We start from the raw sequence: 11,973 nt of genomic DNA on the forward strand, positions 1-11,973 counted from the left end.
AGAGGGCACCAGATCCATTCCAGGTGGTTGTGAGCCACCATGTGGTTGCTGGGAATTGGATTTAGGACCTCTGGAAGAACAGTCAGTGCTCTTAACCGCTGAGCCATCTCTCCAGCCCCATTTTTCTCCTATCTTTAAACAGTTTCTGCATGGAAAGGACTAGGTGGCAATTAACTGTACTAGGTATTGGTGTTAGGAAAATATGTGGGAACACATTCTGTATACGAGATAAGAATGGTCATTGGCACAAACACAGCTGACTGTTGTCAATGTTTTGAAGTACCTGGTGCTGTACTACTGCAGCTTTTCACATCATCACAATATTCTTAAGAAGGTAAGATATAAAAAAATTGTTATTTTACAGGTAAGAAAGCTAAGCCACAAAGAAATGAGTGTTAATAAACTGGACATGACAGCTCATACTCATAATCCCAGCACTTGGGAGGTGGAGGCTGAATGGTCAGGAATTCAAAGTCATGTCATCTTTGGCTATGTGTCTAGGGCCAGCCTGAGCTATCTGAGACCTTATCTCAACAAACCAGAAGGAAGGAAGGAAGGAAAGGAGAGAAAGGGAAGTAAAAAACAAATGTCAGTTGTTTCTGTTGGCATTCAATAGGGAAAGGAGTGGGACAGGCCTTCACGACACTCACATAGCCATGTGCTCTTGATTTGATTGTGTACTGTGCTTCACACTGTCTCATCTAATGCTGAGAAGGTCCTGGAGAAGGCCAACCGTGACTGTAGAAGCAAGTTAGCAAGCCACGGAGCAGCTTTGAGGCCACAGAAGCAGGAAATGTCCTGGGCTTGAAAGTTTCCTCACAGGCTGTGTCCTCATTTGTAAACAGTGTGGGACACTGGTCAATTTAGTGCATGAAATTCAGTGCCCACTGAAAAATTTAAATAGGAATTTTTTCTAGATTGGCAAAATAAAAGTAGTTAAAGTCTTAGGCTGAGAGTTCCCGTGTGTGAAAACCCCAGGGTTAGTTGACCTGGCCTACAGAAAAGGCTGCTGCTGCTAAGACCCCACCATCACCCAAGTGTACACCAGGTAAGTGATCTTACCGTAGCACTCTCTCTTCTTCCAGATGTGATGGATGTAGCATGGTCTCCCCACGACGCCTGGCTAGCCTCATGCAGTGTGGATAACACCGTCGTCATTTGGAATGCTGTGAAGTTCCCAGGTCTGTCTGGGGTTGCCCCCACAACTGGTTAACAGCAGAAAAGGGCTGTTGCTAACAGTAATGCCTGTCTGTGGAGCAGAGTGGGGCTGGGGAATGCAGCAAGGATTTGTCTGTCTTGTCGGTCAGTTTTGCCGTGCCTTATCAACTCTATTTGTTTAATGTTTAAAACGAGATATGCTAAAGAAGAACCAGCTGAGTACTAGCCCCAGCATGCGTTTCAGAGTTCATGAAGGTGGCGTGTGGGCAGCTGGCACTCCACACACTGCACTTTCCACCTCAGCTAAGTTACTATCTCTGAAACCATCCAGCAGATGCGTGCGGGCTACCACAAACTCAGTTTTGCAAGAGAGTAACTTTTCTTGTTCCTTGTGTTTAAAATTATGAGATGTTGTACAGTTTGGTGTAGTTTTATAGTTTATAAATAGTAAAATATTGTCACAGCTGGGTGTTTGGTGAATGCCTTTAATCCCAGCTTTAAGGAGGCAGAGGTGGGGGAATCCAGTATGAGGTGAACCTGGTCTACAAAGCGAGTTCCAGGACAGCCAGAACTATATATTCCACATTGTTCTAGACCCCATTTTTACCATGGAATAAAGCACATCATCTATTGAGTAGATTCAAGGCATTTTAATTCCTTCTGAAAGCTACTACCAGTGTGTGTGTAGACACTTGTTTCAGCCTTAAGAGGGTCAGTTTTAGAATGAGTGGTTTAGCATTGGCTACAGATCTGAATGAGGCGCTCTTGTATACATTGTGTCTTCAGCACCATGTTATAACTCACTTAAAAGATAATTCTCTTAAAAGACCCCCTTTGAACGGATAGGCCTGCTGCCTCTGGGGCTGTCCAGGAGTCTCACATCAGAATCGCTTGGGGGACCTTCCAGGTTACAAATATCTATGCCTGCTGCAGATAAGACATGGGGCCAGAATTGGCAGCTGTGGCTACCACTGCTACCCGCATTGCTGTTCTTTTGGTGCGTGTGGGATCCCCATAAGTGTCAGCTCATGCTGGCCTGCTTGATGCAGTCACTGAGTTTGCTTTTGCCTTTGTGGAGGTGAAATATGGGGCTATGCTGCTTGTATGTAGGGGTGGGGACTGGTTAAGAAAGACTGCTCAGGCCCCCTCAGGTTTATTCTATGGGTCATCACAACTTATGTTTCCTATACAGTGTTATTTTCTTACAGATAAAAACACTGCTCATATTTTATCTTCTTTTTTTTTTTTTTCTTTCACAGAAATTCTTGCAACTCTGAGAGGTCACTCTGGCTTGGTAAAAGGATTGACTTGGGACCCTGTTGGTAAATACATTGCCTCTCAAGCTGATGATCGAAGCTTGAAGGTATGGAGAACGCTAGACTGGCAGCTAGAGACCAGCATCACCAAGCCTTTTGATGAGGTAACTGGGGACAGTTTAGAACTTAGTGTCAGCCCCTGCAATACTTCTTGAACAGACAAGCAGCTAGCCTTGGTTCTGGCCACATGGATGCATGCAGTCTAGGGGTCTGAGCTTTAGTTTTATGAGTTAGGTGATAAAAATCTTTCCTTTTTGAGAAAGTGTTCAATGGCCAGTTTTGGAATAAAAAATAATATATGTTGTCCTTCCTCTTGCCTCCTTCCTAATTTTCACGCCCTTTCTTGTATCCTTCTATTTCTGCTCCCATGCTTTGTGTTTTGAGTGTTCCACTTTCTTAACAACTCTTTTTTCCATCTTGTGGTCCCCTTTCTAGTTTTATGACCTATGTTCACATACACTCACTCTCTCTAAACTAGGATTCATGTCTAAGAGAGAACATGCAAAATTTGTCTGAGTTTAGATTACCTTGCTTAATATAATAATTTCCAGATCTATCAATTTTTCTGTAAGTTTCAGAATTTGATTTTTCTGTATAGCTGAATAAAGTTCTCCTTTGTGTAAGTCTACCATATTTTCATTATCCATACATTTGTTCCTGGACATCTGGGTAGTAAGTAATGCAGTAATAAACATGGATGTGCAGGCCTCTCTGTAGTAGGGTGTAGAGTTGGGCACATGCCCAGTAGTGATAAAGCTGGATCGTATAGTGTTACAGTTTTTACTTCATTTATTTATTTTTGTTTTTCAAGACAGGGTTTCTCTGTGTAATGGCCCTGGCTGTCCTAGATCTCAATCTGTAGATCAGACTGTCCTCAAACTCACTGAGATCCACCTGCCTCTGCCTTGCAAGTGCTGGAATTAAAGGCGTGTGCTACCACCGCCTGGTAGTTTTAATATTTTTGAGATACCACTGTTCTGATTTCTATAATGGCTGTACTATTTGCACCTCCATCAAGTTTGAGTAAGGGTTGCTTTCTCCCACATCCTTATCAGCATTTGTTACTGCCTCTGTTCTTGATGATAGACATTCTGACTGGTGCGAGGTGGAACCTCAGAGTAGTTTTAATTTGTATTTTCCATATGGCTAAGGATAGCAAACACTTTTAAAAGTATATAAAGGTACTCTTCTTTTGAGGTCTTTCATTTTATTAACCCATTTATTGATTGGCAGTTTTACTCTTTTTTGGTATTTAGTTTTTCTTGTTCCTTTTAAAAATGTTTTTAAAAAATTATCTTTGACAGCTTTATACACATGTGTGTTTTGATCACACTCACTTGTCTTCCTCCTACTTTCACTAGTACTCTTCTTCCTAACTTCCTCTTCCTTTATTTTCTTGTCTTTTTTTTTTTTTCAATAGACCTTTGGGTTTAATTTGGGTCCTTTGTATTAACAGGCTGTTATTTACTGACTCCTGTTCTATACTCCTGAAAAAAAGACTTTCTTTCCTCCATCAGCCATTTGCAGTTCTTTTATATTCTAGATATTAATATATATTATACTTTATAATATATATTATGTTATATACTGTTTGAATAATAGGCAGCAGAGATTTTTCTCCCATTCTGTAGGCTGTCTTTTTGTTGTACTGTCCTTTACTGTGTAGAAGCTTTTTGATCCCATTGGTTAATTCTTGGGGCCATTTCCTGCCTTGTTAGAGCACTTATTGTTAGATTTTTTTAAAGCTAAAGAGAACCTTATAGCTGTCCTTGTAGCATTGTGTGCCTGACTCATGGGTGAAACCCTTTCTTATCTTGGGGATTTACATGAATCACCTTATGGCATGGCCATGTGGAGGAGGCTCTCTTGGTAGGTTATTGGTTGTGCTTTTGCTTTGTTTCTTGATATTGCCTCTTTGGCCAGCTGACCTCTTTGTTGGGAAAAATACAGCTTGTACATTTGGAGGGAGATCAGTTTGCTGTAGCTTCTGTAGTACTCTACTATCTATTTGCATCCTGATTTCATATGGCATCTGAGTTAAAGATGGCTGTTATTCACTAGACATTAAGCATCTTTTGTTTGTGAAGCAGTACTAGGTTTAGGCGAATAAAAAGGAATTGTAATGTTGTCTCTTCCCTTGATGTTTATTGCCCATGGGAAAGGCAGATATTCATGTGAATTGTACATGTGGTGAAGGTAGTGTCCAGACTACAGAGATGGTCTAGGTAAGGGGTTATAGCATAGAAGGCCTCATAAAGCATGGGACGCAGGAATGGATATTTGTAGAGACAATTAATTGTTTGCTTACTGGCCATGGTCAATTACAGTAAGAAACTTAAAATCACATATTTAACTCCTCCTGAAACAACACCAGCTGCTGGGGGAAGTCAAGGAAGTCCAGATTTTACCTTCCTTGTCCACAGCTGTCTAGTGTAGTGGATGAGGCTAGTGGTCTTGATTGCCAGGCATAGGCTTTTGTGTTCTAGATTCCTAGAATGACTGTAGGAGGACCTTGCATGCCACTGGGGTCTGCAGTGCTCTGTAGCCTCTGTTGCAGCTGTCCTGTACAGAGGGGTAAGGAGGTACTCCCACAGTGCTGTGCCCTGCTCTACTACTCTGGGACCATGAAGTAAGATCGCAAGTCTGGTTTTAAGGCTGACCCAGGCTGATCTTGAGGTTGACTTTGGACCTAGTTCTTGGTTTTTGTAGGAGTAATCCTATGAAGGGACACCTGCCCCAACCTTCAGGCCAACACAGGACTGGTGCCTTTCTGCTATGCCTCTTATTGTATATAAGGGCTGTACAAACCTCTTCTCCTTCACAGGTATCCTCACTACTTTTAAGAGGTGGAAACAACCTCAAGGGAGTGGGTAGCACATTACTGTCACCTACTATGCTACAGGTACAGGTTCCTGTTTGGCTTATGAGTGTCAGTAGGTGCTTTTTTTATTGTAGCATTTCTTGAGGATGCTTTGTAGATACTCTGTGCTGGGACTAACAGACTGGACAGAAGTGGAAGACCAATGTCCAGATACATTTGGCCCAAGCAGAGCTGGTGGTTTAAAGGGATGGTCTTTCTGCAGATTGTTTCTGGTGTTTTATGTTCAGTCATGTGAGTACGTAGAGACTGGATGATGTCACAGTTCCCATACTCATTTGACAGAGAGCTCTTTCTGGTTTGGCACATGGGGCAGCTAGAGTTCAGGCAGAAATGTGGTGTGTATCCTGTGACCATATATTTGTAAATCACAGTTCACTTTATACTTGAGGCTAGAGTTTTTCTTGAGCTGCTTTTAAGCTCAGATGTTCTTTACAGTGTGGAGGAACGACACATGTACTTCGGCTTAGTTGGTCACCTGATGGCCATTACCTGGTATCTGCCCATGCCATGAATAACTCTGGCCCCACTGCTCAGATCATCGAACGAGAGGGCTGGAAGACCAACATGGACTTCGTGGGGCACCGGAAAGCTGTGACTGTTGTGGTGAGTGTCCCTTATCTCAGAAATCCTAGCAGCCATCAGCACCATCCAGAGCTGTCTACTGCAGTGATTTGCATGCACCTTCTGAGCCTAGGGAGTGCCAGCTTCCCTAAGGAGTCTCTCTAAGACTGTGTCCCCTGTAGACTGAGTGATGGGTTCTGAGAGGCAGTACGTTATGGTACATCATTCATTGTAAACATGCTCGAATATCTTAAGTCTATTTTTGTAAAATGGGTTATGTATGTAGGATTGTTTTATATTTGCCAAAGTCTAAAATGGTAAATGTCTTCGTTAGGAATTTTGTAGCTCAGCACTGCCCTGTTTTAGTTCCACCCATAGGTGCTCCCTTACCAGGTTCCTGTGAATAAAGAGCATTCTGGACACCCTTGAAATGCTGTGCCCAGCAGCAGTGGATATGTAGTTGACTGTCTGTGCTGAGAGTACTGGTGTGTGTGTAGTCTTTGCTGTCACTTTCAGTGTTGGAGCCCAGGCTTTGTGCATGCTAGGCAAGTGCTCTATCGCTGAGTTGTCGCTAAGCCTATGCATGCAGAGAGCCACTGCTTATTTTCTAGGCTTGAGAGAATATCTTCCACACTGGATAACTTTAGTTAGAATGTCTTGAGAGTGTTCAAGACAGGCTATTAATGGGTTACAAATAACCTCTAAGAACCTGGATTTCTTTTTTTTTTTTTTAATGTAGAGTAACTAAAAGAGATTGATGGTTAGTTTGATAGTAGTGAAAGATCATCTAGAACCTAATCACAGTGGGCTTTTGATTACATGGGTTTTGTTGTTTTTTTCAGGACAGTTTCTCTGTTTAGGCCTGACTGTTCTGGAGTTAGCTTTGTAGACTAGTCTAGCCTTGAATTCACAGACATCCACTTGCTTCTGCTTCCTGAGTGCTGGGGCTAAAGTTGTGTGCCAACACTGCCCAGCTTGATTACATGTTTTTAAAAGTGATTATAAATAAGTGTAATATACTATACCTTAACTTTTTAGGAATAAAATGGGATACAGCTCTTTAAATTTTTTTTTGTGTTGGGAGTCCATGTTGGATTTTGTTTAAGACTAGGGGCTTCTTCTTAAATGTTTGAAATTACTGATTTATATTTAGTACAGTGATTCTGTGTCACTCTCTTATGTGTTCCTTAGCAGGTCTGTAAGTAAATGATACTTGTCTTACCAGGACCCACAAACTTTGCAAGACCCTAAGGTATAATCAGTGGTTGTGGAAAGTCAAACTCAGGGCACATACCTTCCATGTTCTGTCTTGTCCAATATCTGTTCTTCTGGTCATTCCTGCCTGCCCTCAGGAGGGAACACCGTTTTATGCCATCTGGTGCCAGACTCTCAGGAGCCACCCCTTCCAATTCTAAGAGCTCTGCTACTCTTAATCCATGAAGGTGGCACTGCTCTCACTTTGTGTTTCCAGTTTTTCTTAAGCTCTCTAAGCCAGCAGGCAATTTAGGAGGTCATTGTCCATCAGTCAGATAAGTACATAGAGGGGAGAAGGAACTAAGAGGACCTCCTGCCAGTCCTTTTGGCCTCCCTTAAGAGTTACAGTGAGAGGCTAGAGGAATGGGTCAGCAGTTAAAAGCACTGGCTGTTCTTCCAGAGGAAGAGTTCAGTTCCTAGTACCTATGTGGCAGTTCACAGCCATCTGTAACTCCAATTCCATGGATCCAAACACCATCTTCAGGCCTTCACAGGCACTACAAGTTGTGCACCAGCATACATGCAGACAAAACTCTCATACCCCCCCAAAAAATGTAGTAAGCAGGTCATGGTGTCTGAAGTTCCCTGGCAATCTCAACTTCTCAGGTCCCAAGGTTGACTCTGCCAGGCAAGGATGAATTGAGAAGGTTAGCTCCAGTAGTTCTTATTCCCTTTACCCGACCTGTCTGCTGGCTTCATGAATAGAGTGTTGGTAGTGCTTCTTCATAACTTCATTTTACCATTCTGTGCATTTATTTTCTGACCTTGAACTTTCATTTGCGTCATTAGCAAAGTACATCATTGTAATTTTCAAGGTGGAATCTTATATAATTGGTGCCAAGTTTGGGGTCTCTGTGAGGGACTCCTATCTGTGGTCTGGGAATTTGGTGGGTTTCTGATGCTTGCTATTCTGTTTTATTTTCTGCTGCTCTAATAGACGCTACAACCAAAAACAACTTGGGTAGGACAGGATTTATTTGGATTGCACATCCTGATTATTAGGGGAAGTCTGGGCAGGAACCAGGGAGGAATGCTGCTTCCTGGGTTGCTTACTTTGGCTTGCTCAACTTGCTTTCTGATACAACCCAGGGCCACCTGCCCAGGGGTGGCATTGCCCACAGTGTAATGGGCCCTCCCACATCAATCATTAATCAAGAAAATGCCACACAGACACACCCAAAGGTCTTTCTGATGGAGGCATTTCCTCAGTTGAGATTCCTTCTTCCCAGAAGAGTCTAGTTTATATAAGTTGAGAAAAACTACCCAGTATCCTTAAGCATTGGTACTTGATTATTTATTTTAACCTTGGTTGTTTGACTCTAGAAATTCAATCCAAAAATCTTCAAAAAGAAGCAGAAGAATGGGAGTTCTACAAAGCCCAGCTGCCCATACTGCTGCTGTGCCGTTGGCAGCAAGGACCGCTCACTCTCTGTCTGGGTAAGTGCCTGAGCTTTGATTCCAGGAGGAGGTAGTAGACTGGACTGGAAAGATGTTGTGTATGGGTGACTTCGAGGAAAGAGAGACCCGTTGTTTCTGATGATGCTCTTATCACTCTGTACCTAAGGTCAGCTCCTTTTCAGAAACATGCAGGTTCTCCTGCTATTTAGAAAGAAGCATTGGTACTGGGTCTTGGCCTGGCCAAGAGAGGGCATCCTGAGCCCCAGCTAGACTGCCTTCAGCTGTCAGTGTCATAGCTGACATGTTGTACTTGCTTTCTGCTAAGAAGTTCTTTGCGTCTACATATAACAGATAAAGCGTGTTTACCTGAAGATACAGTTAAGTGAATCGTTTTGTATGTCTGTTCTGGTGTCGCTACCACCTTAAATACTTCCTATCACTCCCTGCCTTTAGCAAGCCAGCTTCACTAATAGCCTCTCAAATGGATGAATGGGTGCTTTTGGCCCTTAAACTCAATGTAAATGCAGTTGCTCAGTGCATACTATTTTTTTGTTGTTTGTTTGTTTCTTTCATTTAGTATAGTGGGTTTTGAAATTCTTGTGTATTATATTTAACAATAGTTTTTCTTATTATCATTGTGTAGGATTTAATTGTATGAATATACCATGAACTGTTCATGTTTTTCCTGTGGACAGATACTAAGGTTCTTTTAGTTGAGATGAGGTCTTTTCATGAGACCCAGGTTGACCTTGAGCTCTTCCTGCCATCCTGGCCTGCCCTTATTGACTTCTTCATGTAGTTAGTTAGTGCCTCCATTTATTTGTCCATTTGGTTAAGACTATATGTCTTGTTCTCCTTGCTAGGCAATAGCAAATAGCAGTAGCAAATAGTGCTGGAGGGAGGTGCTGTTTTAAACCTCTTTGGACCTAACTAACTCAGCATGGTCCATTGTGCAAATTCTTGGCATATATTCAGTGATGGGTTAAGAGTGAACTGTGTCAGTTTTCCAAGTTAGCGTTTTGGAAGGTTAAATTCCTTATCACCAGAGCCCAATGTTCTGTGACCCAAGACAATTCCACATTTGCTGTGGACTATGGTCAACCACTAGGTGCATGCCAGCATCCGAAAGTCTCTCTCTCCGCCCCCTCACATACACTTTTAAAAAATTAAAACTGTTTTCTTCAAAAGCAGAATGCATTTGAGGTTATGTATTTGGAAGTTACCCTCTGGCTACACACATTACAATTTGTACAGAGAAATATGCTGCTGGAAGGGACCCAGGTAGCATTCACTTCACACCCACTCTGGATCATTGTTCACAGTGAGCAGTTCATGGCAGGCTCTTCTGGTGTCCTTCCTATCTCAGGTCATAAACAGTGTTGCTTAAGTTAGATAGAATTCTGCCATCAGGTAGGTGTACATACTCTAGATTTTCATGGGAAATGGACAACGTTATTGTTTTCTGGAAGGAGAATTATGGTGGGCCAAGATACTTAGGATAGGATTCAGGTAGCTCAGATTCAGTTTTCCCTTCAAGTTTCAGATGGCTATATTTCCTCCTTGACCACACATGAGGCTGCAGGTGCCAGGCAGAGCAGGTCAGCCTCTCACAACCTGCCGTGGCACAAAGGAACCCATCATTATATGAACAAATGCATCCTTTTTTTTAAATTTATTTTTCATTTTTTATTTTTGGTTTTTACGAGACAGGGTTTCTCTGTACTGTTTTGGAGGCTGTCGGTCCAGCCTGGCCTCGAACTCACAGAGATCCGCCTGCCTCTGCCTCCTGAGTGCTGGGATTAAAGGCGTGCGCCACCACTGCCCGGCTCATTCTTTTTTTTTTTTTTAAACCAATAGAAAATCAGCCAGCAGAGACTGCACTGGGTGCTCAGGATCCCATTGTAGCACTGCACCTTTCTCAGGATGAGCTTTTAAGCATCAAAACCATTTCCTGGGGTGACATACTTCAATTGATAAGAACAGCTAGCCAGAAGCAGAACTACAGTAGCCAAAAGACAAAGTCAGTAAGTCCATTTAGAGACTTTCCTAGAAGTATGGACTTTGATGGATTAGGTCTTGTACAAATGTATCCTTACCAGATCCATGGGACTTGACTCTGGGCCTGTATTCAGAGTAGTCAGGCACTGTTAAGAGAGATGGCACTGGTTATGTTAGAATGAGCAGCTGGTGAACATGCACCTGCCGAATATCATATAATCACCTGCAAAAGATTTTCACAGGATATTCATTCAAATGTTCATGGTATGTGGGATGTAAAAATAGCCACACACATCACTACTTTATTTTGAAGACTAAAATAAATATTTACAAGTTCATCAGTTTTTAAAAAAGGATTTGTTTATTTTTATTTTATGTATATGAGTATTGAATACATGTATGTATGTGTACCATGTGTGTACCTGGTTGCCTGTGAAGGCCAGAAGAGAGTGTTCTCCTGAAATTATAGTTGGTTGGTAGCTTCCATGTGTCTGCTGGGAACTGAGCTTGTATGCTCTGTAAGACATTAATTTGCTTTAACCACTGAGCCATTTCTCCAGACCCCTTCCCCCATTTTACCCGTGTATCTCTCTCTGTCTCTCTCTCTGTCTCTCTTTGTTTCTCTCTGTCTGTGTGTGTGTGTGTGTTTGCTTTCATGTGTCCATGTTTGAACACATGTGTACATGTGTATTGTGGCCAGGTGTTGGATCTCCTGGAGCTGGAGTTATAGGTGGTCGTGAGCTACCTGAAGTGGGTGCTAGAACTGAATTTGGGTCCTCTGGAAGAGCAGCAGGCTCTTGATCCTTGCTAAGCCATCTCTCCAGCCCCTCTTTGAAGTCTGGCAGTTTACTCTGTGTTTGGACTAAGAGCAGTTTATATTGGTGTGTCTGTGAGCTGTCTGACACACAGGGTGAGCCTGGATGGTTTGTGTAACTATTTACAGGAGCCTTGGGGAATGTGGACCAGAGCTCAGTGCCCAGAGAAGGTGAGCTGGGTTCTTTCTGAGACCATCTCATCCTGCTCTGTAGATCCTCTGCTTGTGCTGTTGCTGAATGAATGTACAATGCTGTCCTCTTGCCAGACTGTAGTTTCTCTAGTGTGTGACTTCCTGCCAGGCTTTGGTTTTGGCTTGGGGTTTTGGCAGTTGTGTCTGGATTGAGTTGAATATGCTGTGTATATGTTAGTGGAGGTGACTGAAGCTCCTGGCACATAAAGATGGTTTAGCTGAATGCATGAGCTGGTTCTCAGTGACTTCATTAATTTTGGCTTTTTTTCTTCCCATAGCTCACATGTTTGAAACGGCCTCTGGTTGTTATCCATGAGCTGTTTGACAAGTCCATCATGGATATTTCCTGGTAAGATGGATTCTTACTGCTTACATTGCCTATGACAACATGAGATCTCTTG

At 42.6% G+C, this 11,973-nt stretch overlaps 1 protein-coding gene across 3 annotated transcripts in view; it reads left to right on the plus strand.

The window, feature by feature from the left end:
• Positions 1-11,973, plus strand: part of LOC101831864 (protein HIRA) — a 72,330-nt gene that overhangs the window by 29,478 nt on the left and 30,879 nt on the right. For all 3 annotated transcript variants that reach the window (XM_005077501.4, XM_021231465.2, XM_013118737.2), the window contains 5 exons: positions 1,086-1,181; positions 2,418-2,578; positions 5,791-5,958; positions 8,494-8,607; positions 11,851-11,921. In XM_005077501.4, coding sequence (XP_005077558.1) covers positions 1,086-1,181; positions 2,418-2,578; positions 5,791-5,958; positions 8,494-8,607; positions 11,851-11,921 — 610 coding nt within the window. The remainder of the gene's footprint in view (positions 1-1,085; positions 1,182-2,417; positions 2,579-5,790; positions 5,959-8,493; positions 8,608-11,850; positions 11,922-11,973) is intronic.

The sequence above is a fragment of the Mesocricetus auratus genome, unplaced genomic scaffold (assembly GCF_017639785.1).
Source record: "Mesocricetus auratus isolate SY011 unplaced genomic scaffold, BCM_Maur_2.0 Super-Scaffold_100008, whole genome shotgun sequence".
Classification (NCBI taxonomy): Eukaryota; Metazoa; Chordata; class Mammalia; order Rodentia; family Cricetidae; genus Mesocricetus; species Mesocricetus auratus.